We start from the raw sequence: 17483 nt of genomic DNA on the forward strand, positions 1-17483 counted from the left end.
GACGGCCGAGGGAGGCAGACGGGAAATGATCAATAAAGACCAAATCAGAAAAACAACCTAGTTTGAAAATTTATAAAAACTGAATTTTTACTGATATACTACTAAAAGGCCAATACAAGGTGTTCTTTGGACGTGTACAACTTTTCTTAATTTATGTTGTGTAATTTACAGTAGGAAAGATCAGTTTTACCCATTTTTCATCGCCCTTTCCGTGAAAAGAAAAATCTAAACTTACTACGGCTTATTATACGATCACGTAATGGATTCGTTTGACCTCTAGTGATTTGTACAGTTAATATATATCTGAAAGGACAGCGCCAACGACCAAAATAACATTTGACGCAAAGGCGCGTGCTTTCCCTCGCCCCTATCGTACCCTGACATTTCTTTTTTTTCATTTGTTTTTGTGAAACTTTATATATGTGGCGCCTTTTCACACTTTCCTCCAGACAGTATGAAGTATGTTTATAAATAGGGTGTTCAGGTATACTTAAATAATGGAACACAAGCCATTATTTCTCAGTCGTGTTGGGAAATAATCGAAATATTTTTGATTTTGTTTACTTTTTCTGTTTTTAAATATTTATGGGTTTCTTTCTTTAAAGTCTTTATTCAATTATGTTTTACATTTATAACAAATAATTAAGTAACATATTTATGCACATCTATCAAATAATACCGCCAGTGGAGCCAGCCATCGTGATCGTATAAGCCCTAGTAACTTTAGATTTTTCTTTTCACGGAAAGAGCGATGAAAAATGGGTAAACATATACAAGTTAAGAAAAGATGTGCAAAATAATGAATACATTACCATCTAAACTTGGAACGATTTTAGAAAAACTGTGCGATCTACTGGTTTTTGAAGTATTATAGCATATGGTTAGTTAGCGGAGTCAGCTCCAAAAATCACAACAAAAGGAAATACCTACAAGAAAAGAGGTACAAAATAACGAATATATTACCATCGAAACTTGGATTGATATTATAGCATATGCGTCTAGGCAAAAATTGAATAGAGTAAGCACATTTTTCACGTTTGTCTGTGAAGTACCGAAGTACCATTTTCTTTATTCCTTCAAACTTGGAACACAACAATAAAGTGAAAAATATTTTCACCCTCGTAAGGCTGATTAGTGATTACATACAGGACAGGTCATATCGACATTCTTGAATGGGGTGGTACTAGGTTTTAATATATGCCCAATTAATTAATGTTTTTAGTTGAGATAAAAAAGTCAGGGTCACAAGCGGAGAATCAAATAGATTACACGACATTTGAAAAATGGCGAAGAGGAGGGAAAATTCAAAAGGTGGGGTGAGATGGGAAGTTAGTGTCCACTGTCCGAGTTAATCGAGGTCATGACAGCTCAAGTGGTAGAGCAGCGGCGTATCTAGCCGAAGATCGTGGGTTCGAATCCCGTTCGTGACACTGACTTTTTTATCTCAACTAAAAACCTTAATTGATTGAAAAATATTAATTGGTCAAGCGGACCACGAAACTAGTGAATTTAATATGTGCCCAATTTTGAAATAACCAAGTTAATTATCTATTACCTTCACTATTTAATAAAATAGGACTTTTTTATTGAAATCCACGCTACCTTTCAGTATTCAATATCTACCTAATATATCTACTTTCAATAACTACAATCTACCTATTGTGACAAGTCAAGAGATGAACCTATACCTTAGAAATGTACATACACACTTAAAATTAAATGAATTCACATGTACACAAAAAATGAACAAGTTCAACAGACAAGTAGACCACTAACATGTGTTAAGTCGTAATGAAATTTCTCGAAAAATGAATGCTGATCAGGCTATTGTAAAAGTGAAGACAGCTGCAACGCCTGGACTGTTTAACTTATTCAACGCGTGACCAAAATCTGAAACCTTCACCCAGCTATGGAATTGTCTTTTTATGAAACTAGATAGGTTGACCGTATTTATGCTCTAATTAATAGCAAATAATGTTTTAATACTCACAAGGGCATTATTGTAGGGTTTTAGACCGCTGCTCCACATTGTAATCAGCCGTAAGCGACGAAAGTTTGACAAAGGGACGACCAGGTTGGTGTGTCACAGATTAGACCATTTTTTTTTTTTTGGTTTAACCAAAAAAATTTAAAGTTGAAATTTTCCGGTTTTTAATATTTTTATATAGCCCTTCTACTTACACAAATCAGCCATTTTACAGCATTGTTTTAAAATGTAGATTGCAATACAAATATATAGTAAAAGCTATTAAAGTTGGCCAATAACCAAAAAACTGCTAAAAACCAAATATTTTTCAAGTAAACTAGGTCATAAATTTTTTTTCGTGAAACTAATTTGAAATTTCGTTTTAGCACTTCTAAAGACCCTTAATTNGCGGCGAAAGTTTGACAAAGGGACGACCAGGTTGGTGTGTCACAGATTTAGACCATTTTTTTTTTTTTTTTTGGTTTAACCAAAAAAATTTTAAGTTGAAATTTTCCGGTTTTTAATATTTTTATATAGTCCTTCTAGTTACACAAATCAGCCATTTTACAGCATTTTTTTAAAAATGTAGATTGCAATACAAATATATAGTAAAAGCTATGAAAGTTGGCCAAAAACCAAAAAATTGCTAAAAACCAAATATTTTTCAAGTAAACTAGGTCATAAATTTTTTTTCGTGAAACTAATTTGAAATTTCGTTTTAGCACTTCTAAAGACCCTTAATTATAAATTGTTGTTTGAATTTAAATTTATCTATTTCTTGACCCCTAAAATTTTTCCGTTTTTTAAAGTCGTTCTCGGAATATATGTATATATGTTTGAAACGGCTATAATGCAAAAACGGCTGGAAGGATTTTAATGTCAAACATACCAATTGAAAAAAGAGAAATGTACCTTTTTAACGAAGTATGTACGATAAAAATATATATAAGATTTCTAAAAGAAAATACAATAAATCAGAAAATATTTTTGCTACAAATTAATCATTTCAACGGTCAATTTTGACCATTTCACATACATGGATTAGAAATTAATCTCGTTTTTATATAGAAATAATAGTCCAATTTTAATGTTGGATAAAGTTATAAAATGCACTTGACTTTAAAACGAATTATCAACAATGAAAACCGGTCTCTTAGGTATTGAGAAAAATGATATTACAGTTTGCATTAAGAATGTCAGTCAGGCAAGAAGGTCGTCGAAATTATCCGTCAAAAAAATAATTTACACATTTATTATTGTAAGAGTTGGGTATTAATGAAATTACTTATTCTCAATTGACAACAGAGACTCCTTAACTTTGTTAGCAAGCTAATGTTATAAGTTATTTTAACTAATTAATTTTTTTATGTATGGTATTGGTTGAGATAAAAAAGTCAATGTCACGAGCGGGATTCGAACCTATGACCTTCGGCTAAATACATCGCTACTCTACCACTTGAACTATCGTGACTTCGATCCGCTCGGACACTAACTTCCCATCTTAACCTCACCTCTCGAATTTTCCCTCCTTTTTGCCATTTTTCATTTTTCGTGGGTGCGAATCCCGCTCGTGACATTGACTTTTTTTTATCTCAACCAATACCTTCTATTAATATTAATTAATTGAAAAATGTTAATTGGTCAATCGGACCACGAACTGCAATGATTTAGTTATTTTAACGTTGAATAGTGCAGTCCAGTAATGTTACATTTCAATAAATTTAAATTAAAACAAAAATTTATATTTAATGGTCTCTAGAGGTGCTAAATCGAAACATCTATTAGTTTCTCGAAAAATTTTTTATACTCTAGTTTACTTGAAAAATATTTGGTTTTTAGAAAATCTTTGTTTATTGATATACATATTGATATATAGCGTTTACTTTTTTTTTTGCAATCTACATAAAAAATGCTGTAAAAATGATATATCTGCAAGTTGATTTGAGTAAGGAGAACGGCGAAATAAAAATAATAAAAAACGGAAAATTTCAACTTTCAAATTGCGCATTTTTTTTGGACACGCATACGTGTCCGATATTTTGGAGTGGAGATTCACCGAAAAAGGTTTGGTCCAAATCCGTGATACACCATCCTGATCGCCCCCTTGAGGTATGCAAACCCGCAACTCAATGTACTTAATCTAATCCCTTTGGCGTGATTCCGCTGTTGAAAAATTGAGTTGTTGAATTATTTAGAATTTTCGTATTCTATTTCATTTGAAAAACCTATTTTGTTGAGTTTTTATTCACCAATGGGTGATGAGAAAAAATATTTCCATGCTGAAAACAAAAGAAGAAAAACCCGTTGTTTTAGATAAGAACAATTTATTTTTTCACTAGTATTTATAGTTATCCATGTTTTTAATTTGTACAAAAGAATTTAAAAAGAGACAAAAATTAATTAAAAACAAAAATAATAATAACAATAAAATTATATATTTACAATTTTTTCACCCATTTGTATAGTATAAAATTAAGAAAGAATTTAAATAAAATAATTTAAAAACAAAACTATTTACAATAAAAATAATAAATATTAAAATATTTTTATTACTTACATGGTTTAAAATTTTTGGTTTTGTGAAATTCAAAAAACCGTGTTGGAATGCATAACTTATCGCTGCACCTCCTGGAGTATGTGTTTATATCTAAATGGTCCCGGCTGTTGTGATTCTGGAAAAATATTATGGTTATTGCACATTGTAGGAAAATAAAAATATGAATTATAATTTCATAAACAGAAACAGTTGATGAATTTTGTAAAATGATATTTTACCTGGGTCATCTTTCCTTCCATTACGTGAAAACGGAGGTAAATTTTAATTAGTCACGTATTAAGTAAGTAGTTAAATTAGTCATGTAATATTTAAGTAAGTAAATTTTAATTATATTGCTTCTATAATTATATACCCTGTCAAAGTTGGTTTCCAGCAAAACTGGAGGCAAAATAGGTTAGTAAAAAAAAAATCTTTCGTGTAGAAAAGAAATGAAGTAATTTTTTTCATTTCTATAATTATGAACTTCATCAAAGTTTACTTCCAACAAAACTGTTGACAAAATAGGTAAGTTAAAAAAACATCTTTCATGTAGAAGAGAAGCAGTCATTTTTTTCACTTCTATAATTATGTACTTCATCAATGTTGGTTTCCAACAAAACTGGAGGCAAAATAGATAAGTTAAAAAAAATCTTTCATGTAGAAGAGAAGCAGTCATTTTTTTCACTTCTATAATTATGTACTTCATCAATGTTGGTTTTCAACAAAACTGGAGGCAAAATAGGTAAGTTAAAAAACTTTCATGTAGAAGAGAAGCAAAGTAATTTTTTTCACTTCTATAATTATGTACTTCATTAATATTGGTTTCCAATAAAACTGTTGGCAAAATAGTTATGTTAAAAAAACTTTCATGTAGAAGAGAAAAAAAGTATTTTTTTTTGCTTCTAAAATTTTGTAACTTCATTAATGTTGGTTTCCAACAAAACTGTTGGTAAAATAGTTAAGTTAAAAAAACTTTCATGTAGAAGAGAAACAAAGTAATTTTTTTTGCTTCTAAAATTTTGTAACTTTATCAAAGCTGGTTTCCAACAAAACTGGAGGCAAAANAATCCTGCATTATTTTCCGGACAACCCAATATAATTATGAACTTCACTAAAGTTTGCTTCCAACAAAACTGGAGGCAAAATAGGTAAGTTTAAAAAATCTTTCATGTAGAAGAGCAGTCATTTTTTTTGCTTCTATAATTATGTACTTCATCAATGTTGGTTTCCAACATAACTCTAGGCAAAATAGGTAAGTTAAAAAAATCTTTCATGTAAAAGAGAAACAAAGTATTTTTTTTGCTTCTAAAATGTTGTACTTCATCAAAGTTGGTTTCCAACAAAACTGTTGGCAAAATAGGTAGTTTAAAAAAAATCTTTCATGTAGAAGAGAATAGCTTCTATAATTATGAACTTCATTAATGTTGGTTTCCAACAAATCTGGAGACAAAATCAGTAAGTTAAAAAAAATCTCATGTAGAAGAGAAATAAAGTTTTTTTTCTAGTTACTAAAGCATAAAAAAATATATACAAACTGAGAAACCTAATTTTTAACTTTAGAAGATATTAGTTAGATTAAAGGTCAAACTTACCTAACAAAAAGTGGTGTAGAAAGTTGATATGCGTTTGTAGTGCTAACTAACGGTTTAAGGATAGAAACCTGGCAATGAAGCCCACAATACTTTTCTAACTAAAATTAAGAAAAAAGCAACTTTGACATCTCAGAGAGGGAACTTATTTAGTTATGGATGATCCTCAGTCTATACTACTAGACAGTTCTAAGAAGGCCAGCCAAGAAATACACAACACAATGACTTTTAGCTGAACACAGCTAAATTTACAACTGACCCAGGGCATTAACACCATTTAAAAAATCATATAATAAATTATAATTTAAATTAATTTTATTTCTACACTATTTTTAAGCTTTTCCATGAGCTGGGTTCAAATAGGTGAATGCTAAAAATAAAAATGACACTTTTGAATAACTCGGTAATGATTTCATTTTAACGATTAAACAATTTATTGAGTTTTACAAAAAAACTAGTGTTAAGGAAAATATTAAATTAAAGCCAAATAATTCCATATAATAGTTACAAATTTATTAAACTTTTCAAATTTATTTATAAAACTCGTGTTCTGATTCATCCTTCTTAATATTATTTTTGTATCCCTTTTCGAAGTCTTTAGCAAGTACAATGTATCGGTTTTCTCTAACAGCATGCATTCCAGCCTGAAAATAAAGGTTTATTAATATTTTGGCAAATAAAAGAAAAAACCATAGTTAAAAGTAACCTCTTGGCAGATGGCATTAATATCAGCTCCAGATATGCGGTCTGGTCTTGCAACATAATCTTCAAGATCAACTTCCTCACTAAGATTCATTTTAGCAGTTATGGTCGAGAATACTAATCTCTTTTGCCTCCTGTCCGGGAGAGGAAATTCAATTTTCCTGTCAAGCCTACCTGGCCTTAGGAGAGCAGGATCAAGAGTATCAGCCCTGTTTGTAGCCATTATGACCTAAAAAATAATAATTATAAAAATTATAGGGAGGAAAAAACAGCATAAAAATTATAAATCATAAAATAGTACTTTGACGTTAGTGGTCTGGTCGAAACCATCCATTTGATTAAGAAGTTCCAAAAGAATCCTTTGAACCTCTCTATCTGCACCAGTTTGCGCGTCAAACCGCTTTGTGGCAATAGCGTCTATTTCATCAATGAATATAATGGCTGGAGCATTCTCTTTAGCCAGCCTAAACACATCTCTTACCATTCTTGGCCCTTCCCCTAGGTATTTCTGAACGAATTCAGATCCAACAACACGGATAAAAGCAGCTGGAAAAATAGAATGAAAATATTAAGAAAAAATCCTTTTATTTGATTTGAGCAAAGGTACCTGTTGTATGGTGAGCTACAGCTTTCGCAAGCATTGTCTTCCCGCATCCAGGTGGACCATACATAAGAACGCCTCTAGGAGGATCAATACCAATTTGACGATAAAGTTCAAAATGTGTTAAAGGTAGCTCGACGGCCTCTCGAATTTCCTGTTTTTGCATGTCCATTCCACCAATATCAGCATATTGAACGTCTGGTTTCTCATCTTTACAAAATCAAAGGAAAAAAATGAACAAAGTTTAAACTTTATTAACGGTAAACAAATACAATACCTGCTTGAAGCATAGAAATAGACGAATCGGCTTCAGGTGGGAGAACGTCAACAAGGGCATTACTGTGTTTATGCAAAGCAACACTTGCTGATGGTTTAAGTAGCTCTCGATCAATTGTTGATAAGATTCTTACATAATAGTTCGATCCTGAAATTCAATAAACAATCAAAAGATATACAACGACATTTTTCATTTATAAACAAACCAGTAGTGCTTCCGACTATGCCAGTATTTTGATCTACAGCCTCTAAAAACTGTCCAATTACAAGCGGAACACTCTGGATCCTCTTTACTTCCTCTTGAGCATGAAGATATTCTTTTTTAAGATTCCTCTGTTCATCTTTAATATATTCTTCTTGCACTGCTAAAAATTCCAACTGCCTCTGGAGTTTCTGAGAAAAAAAAAATTAAAAATTGATACGTGGAATTTAGTTCTCATATAAAATGAACTATTATTTACATTCAGTTTATTGGTATTTAATTTTAATTATCTTTATTTTAACTTTTTATAGTGGATTAAACGATGCAAAGAGAGATTTCAAAACAGTTGTTGGTTGGGATGGTGTCTTGGGGGACCAAACGTTACACAGTTGCAATGAATAAACAGTACAAAATGATTAGAAATGAACAATATGCAGGTTCGTTATCACCCAGGCCTTAGGAAAAAATCTCTGAACAATAGTTGAAATATCACACCATGGATGGAAAAAGAAAACATTTTTAAGTTAATAACATCCGAAATGATTTTTCCAAAATCATTTAAACAGTGCAACATTTGTTCTGCACAGTCCCAACACTAAGCTGGTGTGACAACCAATGAACCACGGCGTGATATAATCGTTGAAAGTTAATTTCAGAAAACATAGTTTTATAAATCATTGATCACACTAAAAATTAGAGAGAATCGAATAACTCTGTACTGGATAGTATCCTGATGCTAAAAAAGGCAAGGGATTGTGTAAATTGATTTTGAATTGTTTCTGACATGCTGGATTCAGGATTGACAGTCTTTCCATCTCTCAAATTCAAGAAGTTAGTGAAGAATCACTTTAAGGCTGGATGCAAGCTTTGCTAAGTGAGCAGGATGTTCTAGTCTTGAATCTTAAAACTCATAGGAATATAACGGATGAAGAAATTATTGCAGGAACAAGTGCAGAAATTTCTGGCAGGGAAAATAATGTTGATGAGAATGCCAGTTAAGAAGTTTCCGATAAATTGTCTTGCCCAAGTGTAATACGTTTACAGCGGTGAACATTGTTAATAAATTTTTGGTTTGTAATACTGATTTGGCGAAGGAGTTGAATGAAAATACTGCTAAAAAACTCATCACAAAAACCAAACATGCTTTAAATTTACAAAACAAGAAAGTAACATTACTATTTTTCAGTAAACCAATTAATTTTATTATTTCTATGTACGTATATAATTTTGTGTTTGCCCATTTTGTTACACAATAATATATGCTTTTTTATTTTTTAAAGTTTGTAAACCTTCATCTCAAATTTAATGTAAGATGTGAAAAAATGAATTTATACAATGATAGAAATTTTAGACTCAATCAAGGTATTAATTTAATAGTAGTATTTAATATCAAGGTACTCACTCAAAATGTTTGTTTTCTTAATAGAAATGATAAATGATGGAGTGAGTGTGGTGTTCAATACTTTTTAAAAGGATAGTTCCTACTCACAGTAACTCACTTTACTGTGAGTAGGAACTATCCTTTTAAAAAGTATTGTGTTTGTTTTCTGTGTGTCGTGTTGAGAGTGCCAATGAGATATTGATGTTTCATGTTTATACATTGGATTTTGAAGGGGTGGGGAAGGAAGTTGGGATAGAAAATCATATTTATATGAGTCAGCTTCTTTGAGGTGAAAGGAGCCGACAAAGGGAAAAAATGGGTAATGGTTCGGCCAGATTATCCTTACAGGATTATATAGACAGGGTTAATTAGGGAAAGTTAAGACAAATTGTTGAAGAATTAGACTATGTAAAAATATTTGATGTGTGGAATTTAATGATTGTTTTGTATGCTATATGTATGTTATTGATAATGAATTTTATTAATGATATAGCAGCAACGACTGAGTTTGCATGTGTCCATTCTGTAACTGATGCTATGTTTCTCTCATTTCTAAAAAGTTACTGTTATGTTTGTTTTGTTCTGTATGTAATATTTTTGGACTGTTGAAGTCAAAATCATGTCAGGGTAATGGTGGGTAGCCAGTGCTCAATAAAGATCGAAACGGCACGATAAAGAAAATATTTTTCTAAATCTACATTACACCAGACTGCATTTCACAATCTTTAAATAATCATTAATTAACGGTCACTAAACACCACACATCCCTGCATTAATTTTGCATCACCATAATAGCACACCGGTTAGTCCTAGTTCACCAAGGAACTTGATTATTAGGGCTAATTTCAGTGCTTAAATTTTTTTCTACTGTTATGTTGTACATCCCAATTGAGGGCAAGTGTGGCTGTTTGTTAAAAGGTGTTAGTGTCACCTCTGCTTCTTTGAACAATATGCTTGTGTCATGTTGTGTTATATCAACTAGATGATTCAGTGTCCTGCTAATCCTATCAGGATCCAAAGTTGTTTCCTGCTTCTTTGATGCAGCCTGTTTAGTGAACACTAAAATCCATGGGTAAAAAGTGATAGCGATTTTCACAACCCAAATCACCAATTTTGCCTCAAATCAACTCTAAACTGTTCTCACAAGGCAAATATTATATTTAATATGTACTACCCAGCCTTGTTAAAATTCAAGATCTGTGCACAAATGCATGCTAAGAGATGAGATATGAAACAGCCATTGTGGTAAAATCTTATGATGAAGCCAAGAATGACATCAGTTATAATGCAACGTTCTTTCGTACATGTCAAGCCTAAAAGCTATAAAAAAATAAAGTTGACGTGAATTACTTTAAACTTGGTAAACAAATCGTGTGTCTCGTTGTCGTCAGTTAAGCTGGGGCCCAATATTGTTGTGAGTTTAGCATCTTGGCTGTTCTCCTCCTACGATAGAAAAAAAATCAGTACGAGCTTTGGACTAGCATGGCTAGGTGAATAACCTAGATCATTATATTTGTACATAATAAAAATAATGTTTTTTTTGTGTCGTTTTTCCCGTTGGAAAACAGCTAAACTTGCCTTATCGGGTAAAATAATACCAATTTCTTCCATAGTTGCGAGAAACCTCTTCAAAAAAGCAATGTCACTCAACAGGGAACAAGCACAAACACAAGATTACCTTTAACGACACCAGAGCCCGTCCAATAGACCAGGTTTGTTCTATGAAAATGTTTATCACTACATTTTTTCTCTCAAATGTTTTTAATTACACCTTCATAAATTCTCAATTTAACCATTCAACAAAACTACTTGTACAAACTTTATGACTAACTTTTTTAAATAAAACATTACATACTGTACGCTATCTAAATTATTCTTTATTCAAACATGATTTAATCGACAATTATTTTATATTTAACTTATATAATTTATTATTGCGTATAAAAGACGCAAAAACATATGATAAATAATAATAATTGTTTGTATGACACAGTAGGTAAAATTTTTGAATTTTTGGAGGGGGCGCTATGAAATATGTATATGGTTCATCACTCATCAGACCACATGGAGAAATATCACAATATATTGTATTAAATGTTTTTCATTAAGAAAATAACATGTTTTATCATTTACATATGTTTATGCGTTTTAAGTCCTCATTGTCATTAATTATTAAATTCAATCGAGTGTTGGAATCGATACCGATATAACGGTTTCACACAACGGTCGTATTTCCCGCTCGTACAGGTACGAGAACAAGTAACAACCAGTGTCTGAGCGTCGCCCGCTGTTTACCACTTAAACGAATTTTCATGTCGGTTTTAGTGGTTTTACTTTAAGAAAAAAAGAAAAATGAATAACAAGGATAAAAGGCCGCCTTTCGTCTCGTACGTTCGAGTCCGTCACACAGGTTTGTAGATCAAAGTTATTTTCATTTTGAACCGCTTTTTACATTGGGACTGCATTGGGTGTAGTTTCCTTATCAGGACCTTTGTCCCTTCGTTTTGTGTTTTATCCTCTTATATAGAATAATTTATACCAGATGTTTTCAGTTATTGTTTCTATAATTTTATTGAACCAGGATCTCTTTGCTACAGGGTTTATTTATTTTAGTACATTACAGGGGTCATATATGTTTCCCATTGAATTTAGGCCCTATCACAATTAGATTCTCAAGTTACGAGCGATTCACCTCTGCTCACGGTAGATCGTGTGAACACCGTGAGGTTCAGTGTAGTAACCACCAAATCCACAGACTAATCAATACAGATAAGCCTTCTCTTGCTTGCCTCTTACGAAGAGGTGGGTCAACATTGTGTATTTAACCGTGTGCTGCACATAAATGGATACTTGAAAGGGTTGAAATGCATCAGCCGGTCTCCCAACATGTTCACATAGACAACTCTATCCCCCGAGTGTAGGGGCTCTGTTGTTGCAACTACTGGATCCACTCTGGCTGTGGTTTAGTTTAAAGTGGAATTTCTAACCATCTCCTAGAGGACCTGTCGTTGGGTAAACCATACAGGCACCACCGAACAGGCTCTTCTCTAAGTACTTGCCAGGAGCCTCACCATTAAGCCACTACAAGTCAATTCCCATACAGCTGGACTGGAATGATTTTTCGCTGCACCGTCTACACAGACAGAATTGGGGACCTTAACCCCCATGTGTCTCTGACCCGCTGGCCGTGGCCAGCTTGCAAGCCAACAACTCCCTTAACACATTTCGTGGGACAGGGTAGGCGTCTTTGCATCCTCACATGCTATATGCATCCTTCGTCCTATCTTCCAAATGTATGCAGAGGTCCTTAAGGAGATCGTACGCGCCAGGAAACACAAATACAGCCTGTACTTTAGAGTGTGCCACGTTCTCAAGGCTACACCATTATTTTGGGCCTGGAAATCCTCCTTGCAATCAAGGGTTGGGAAGGATCTGTTGGAGTCTCCTTGAAGCACTCACTGCATAGTCTTGGGAATTGGATTGAGAGAAAAGGACATGCCGAGGCCCAACCAAGCTCATATTTGCAGGATATACCCAACCAAGATTTACCACTCATTGTTACCGTGGTCCTACATTACAGGGTGATGACCCCCTAACCTGTACGGTCATACATATTACATCTAAAATTAAAAAATACAAATCAACTGCTTAAAAAAAAAAAAATAAATAAAAATAATAATCCAATTAATTAAGGTTTTTAATTGAAATAAAAAAGTCAGTGTCAAGAGCGGGATTCGAACCCACGACCTTCAGCTAGATACACCGCTGCTCTACCACTTGAGCTATCGTGACCTCAATCCACTCGGACACTAACTTTCCATCTCCTCAACCCCACCTTTTTGAATTTTCCTTCCTTTTTGCCATTTTTTATCTTAACTAAAAACCTTAATTAATTGAATGATATTAATTGGTCAAGCAGACCACGAAAACTAGTAAAAATAATAATAATGAAATTTTGATTTTTTTAAATTTGGCAATGTTTTGGCCATAGTTGTTGTTTTACTACTTTCAAAATTATTTAGTCATTACGATTAGATAGATGGAAATCATTTGCTTTTGTCGCCAATAGTGAGGCAAAACCTCTTAATACATAATTTGATTTAAAATCTCCACAATTTAAATCATCATCAAGGGCATTTAATTTAATTTAATTTTAAAAATGTCTTTATTCACTATTGTATTGGTGGTGTAAAACTATTACAACAGTGTTCATAATCAGCAAGCAAGTTGCACTTGAGGATGAAAAAATGAGCGTAAAGGTATGCTAAATTGCTGGTAAGGATGCAGGATTGCTGTTTAAAAAAAATCCTCTTGTGCAAAATTGCACAACTTAATAATATATTTATGGAAAGCCATTTTTTGGTACAATTAACATATTTTTACAGAACACAATGAATTATAAAATAAATCCAACTGAACATTATTAGCATCTGTGCGTATTCTGAGCATCGGAGTTGGCCATGTAGTTTTTTTTAAAATAGGAACTTGAAACAAATTTGTATATCTTTTTTCCCCCAGTATATTCAATTTAATTCCTTCTGAAAGTTGCGACAACATAGTAGATTATTTATCAATGTGATACAAACTAACGTCGCCAACTTTTCTATGCTTTTCTAGTGTACATAAGTTCATCAACAACCTAAAGTCATTATCAGAAATAGATTCCAAATTTAGGCCGAGCTTGAAAGCTCCATACCTGAGGAGGGAATATGTTTTGCACACTTTCAATTCTCTGAAATAGAGACTAGTTAAAAATTATACCAAGGGCCTTAACACTATTTAAAACCAACAATTCAGTATCATTTTATACTTTTAACTAATGGGATTTGATTTTTTATGATAATACACAATTTTACAGTTTTCAATATTTAGGGACATGTCATTTATATCACACCAATTGACTAGATTTGAAAACTCTTGCTGAAGCATATCACAATTATTACCAACTAAAAATTTTTTAAGTCGTCTGCAAAGAACCTGAACTCACCAAATTCAAAAACTAACAAACTGTATCAAACTTTTATCTATAGACAAATTTCTCAGTTGTCTATAGAAAAATCGGGAACAAATTGCTTATAGGTGGGTTTTGGTCTGCGGACCCAATAATATGTAAACCGTACTCGGACAAAGTCACAGACAGTTCCTCATGAAGGTGGTGCATTGCTGAAACGTGTTTGAATAACTCGAACAAAAAATCTGCGAATAGAGACAGACCTAGTAAGTGGCCATATGCTGGTTCAACATGAACAAATTGCTTGTTCTGCAACTATCCGTAGACAAAAATTGCAAGTCTATGGCCTCCCAGCTTGGTGGAAAATTTGAGACATGTTGCGCAGCATTTGCCTCAGAGAGACTATAATGGTTGCTCTGAATCTTGTTTCTTGCTTGCGTATTTTATTTCCAACCGTAAGAAGCAAATTTTCGAAAATCGGTGGTGGTTTACTTTCAAAATCAGTTCAAATTACTGAGTGAAATTTCTGAAATCTGAATTACCTGTATTCACATCCTCCTGATACACCTGTAACATAGGGAAAGGAAACTTCCAAGTAAATGTAAAAAAAAAAAAAAAACATGGTTGAGAGCTTACCAGGGGCAATGATTTACATTTTGTGGGTGGGCTCTCGGCTTCCTTGAGGCACAACAACAAACTTGTTTATATTTTACTTGTTAAAACTTTTTGGTTAGTCTATTTATCTGTTTATTTAAGGATTTGATGATAGTTATTTATCTATTATTTTACCTGCAAAATTATTGGATGACAAAGGCAAAGCAGAGAAAAAATTCACAGACATGCTGAAAAGATATACTTTTTAACAGGGTTGTCTCCATACAAAAGCAATTTGGGGATGAAAGTGAAGAACACCAAAATAACATCGAAGACGGAGCCTCTTAGTAATAAAAATGTTGAACTTCCAAATAAATTTACAATCCAGAAACCGACCAAAAAGGTTTGTCAAACAAATATGAAAATAATCTCATTGATTTCAAATATGTTTGTGTTTTGAGGACCCTCTTCAGAGAAAAAAGGGAAAAGAAAATGATCAACAGGTACAGTTCAGTGATATACAAACTTAGTTAATATTTATTTTACATATTTGTATTTTTCTTTATTAGGTTCCAGATTTGGGCAGCAATAAAGTACAAAAAACAGCCCAGGAGGTAAGTTCAGATAACAATATTAATTGTAATTTGTATGTTCATAATTTATTCTTACTACAATTTTTAACAAACATTTGATCTCAATTATTGATTTTTGTAGGTTTTAAAACAACGGAATCCAAAAAATGAATGTAAACTGTCTGCAATAGTCACACCTTTTTTACAAAGAGATAATAGCAATTTATTAGAAAATCTACCCTCAGATGAAAATCCTACTCCTACACCAAGTTCTGAGGAAGAAACGACCCCGAACGCACTTTATGAATTTAGAACAAAGCCAAATTCAGTAGAATATTGTCAAGATTCCAGTCAGATCTTTTATTCCCAAACTCCGACTTCTGAGGCGTCAGGAGATTGTATTTCACATAACTTGGATACACAAGATGGGAATAATTCTGATACGAATGAAGGAGAAGTTATTTTGGGCACTTCTTTTATTCACGAAAACAATGACTGCTTAAATGCAAATACAACTTGTTCTGTCGAACCGGAATGCCAATCTTACTCAAGTTCAAATAATGTGACTTCTAATGATATAGATCCCAGCTCAGAAGTACATGAGAAAAATGCAAATGCAGGTATAAAACAAAAAACAATTTTTTAGGCTCAAATTTTGGAAAATAAATTTTTTTGAACCACATTGGTAAACTATAAAACAATTTCTTTTTATAGAAGTCGGTGAGCAAGATAGTGTAGAATCATTTCATCGGTAAAAATAATAAACGTTAGACATTCATTACATGAAGATAACTTTCTTTTTACAATTGCAGAACAAGGTTGAATTCAGAAATAGAAAGACTCTCAGAAAAAGCAAATACTTGGGAACGTTTACAGGAAAATGTCAACCTGCCAATTTCTGTATTGGATGAGGTAGACTCGACTGTCGGACAGACGAGGCTTCTATTGAGATCTAAGTTCAAGCAATTTGAAAATTTGATCAACACATACAGTACAGGGTGCCTCAGACCTGAGGATTTAGTCGGCTTTTGGGAAATGATGTATCTGCAGGTAATGTGGATTATTTGAGTCCTTTTTAAGCCTTATTTATCGATTTTCCTCTAATGATGTTCAACTAGGTAACTCAACTGGATGATAAATTTTCCAAATTGGAACAGTTGGAAAAAAATAACTGGCTTGAGAATGAAGAAAATTGTAAACAGACTAGAAAGAGAAGTAAAAGAGGAGGTAGAAAAAGGAAGAACAAATTCAACCATATTCAATCCAGATTTCGACAGGCAAAAGGTATTAGTTTATAGATTATTATTTTGATCATTTTTATTAAACATATTTCTCATTTTTTAAGCTCTACAAGAAATGAAAATTAACGAGGAACTAGATGAGTTTGAAAGTGTGAAAAACGATAATGGAAATATAGTTATTCAAACACCAAGCAAAGGTAAAAAAATAAATTTAACCATTTAGTGAATAAGCAAACCTTAAACAGAAAACACAGCCAAAGGAAAATATATTGCACACAGACCCTCGACTTTGGAATTGGCGAGCAGCCAAAACAAATTTGATAGATGGATCCAGTGAGAATAAGCTGACAGAATGAATGGCAAAGACCAAATTACAAATAAAACATTATTTGTAATTTTTTATTATGTGTTGAAAATACAAAATCTACACTTCCAGTTTCTTCCCTCGGTCTCTTTACTCTAGGCTCTAGGGTGACCCTTGTTCTTTGGGGTTGGCGAAAATGGGGGGAGGGATTTTTGATTGTTTACTCTTGAAACAATATTACACATGAATCAATAAAGGCTTGATTTAATATATATTTTTAAACTTTTAGCACACCAGGAAGAAAAATTTGATGGCGAAATTGAAAGTATACTTAGGACTGAAGGTAGGTAATATATTTATCCGTTAAAGTAAAATTTTTTAAAATTTTCTTTTCTACCACAGGTATCAAAACTCCTTTAATCAACAAGAATATAATGGCTGCCAAACTGTCTAGGCGCTCCTCAACAGGAATTATTATTAGGCAGTCATTATTAGGAAAATTATTATAAAACATATTTTCCCTTTTATTTTATTTTTAATCACTTTATTTTAAGATAATTAAAAAAAA

The 17483-nt window shown here is 32.5% G+C and overlaps 2 protein-coding genes across 3 annotated transcripts; one reads left to right on the plus strand and one right to left on the minus strand.

Annotated features, from left to right (window-relative positions):
- Positions 1-6568: 6568 nt before the first annotated feature.
- On the minus strand, positions 6569-11089 carry LOC106669017 (26S proteasome regulatory subunit 6B). Its single transcript, XM_014398264.2, has 8 exons — positions 10832-11089; positions 10604-10696; positions 7877-8063; positions 7672-7818; positions 7401-7604; positions 7095-7339; positions 6798-7022; positions 6569-6735 (listed from the first exon to the last, which is right to left on the minus strand). The coding sequence occupies exons 1-8, from the start codon at positions 10862-10864 to the stop codon at positions 6622-6624; spliced, it is 1248 nt and encodes a 415-aa protein (XP_014253750.1). The 5' UTR covers positions 10865-11089; the 3' UTR covers positions 6569-6621.
- Positions 11090-11388: 299 nt separating this feature from the next.
- On the plus strand, positions 11389-17440 carry LOC106669016 (disks large-associated protein 5-like). 2 transcript variants are annotated; one of them, XM_014398263.2, is made up of 12 exons: positions 11389-11663; positions 15071-15201; positions 15260-15301; positions 15368-15412; positions 15513-15543; positions 15616-15990; positions 16085-16121; positions 16183-16420; positions 16489-16654; positions 16716-16808; positions 17205-17258; positions 17318-17440. In XM_014398263.2, the coding sequence occupies exons 1-12, from the start codon at positions 11606-11608 to the stop codon at positions 17422-17424; spliced, it is 1377 nt and encodes a 458-aa protein (XP_014253749.1). In that variant the 5' UTR covers positions 11389-11605; the 3' UTR covers positions 17425-17440. The 2 variants fall into 2 exon arrangements, with proteins under 2 accessions (XP_014253749.1, XP_014253748.1); XM_014398262.2 differs by having other exon boundaries at positions 15513-15990.
- The last annotated feature ends 43 nt before the right edge of the window (positions 17441-17483 follow it).

This window comes from Cimex lectularius, unplaced genomic scaffold, assembly GCF_000648675.2.
Source record: "Cimex lectularius strain Harlan isolate CLEC.00 unplaced genomic scaffold, Clec_2.1 scaffold249, whole genome shotgun sequence".
Classification (NCBI taxonomy): Eukaryota; Metazoa; Arthropoda; class Insecta; order Hemiptera; family Cimicidae; genus Cimex; species Cimex lectularius.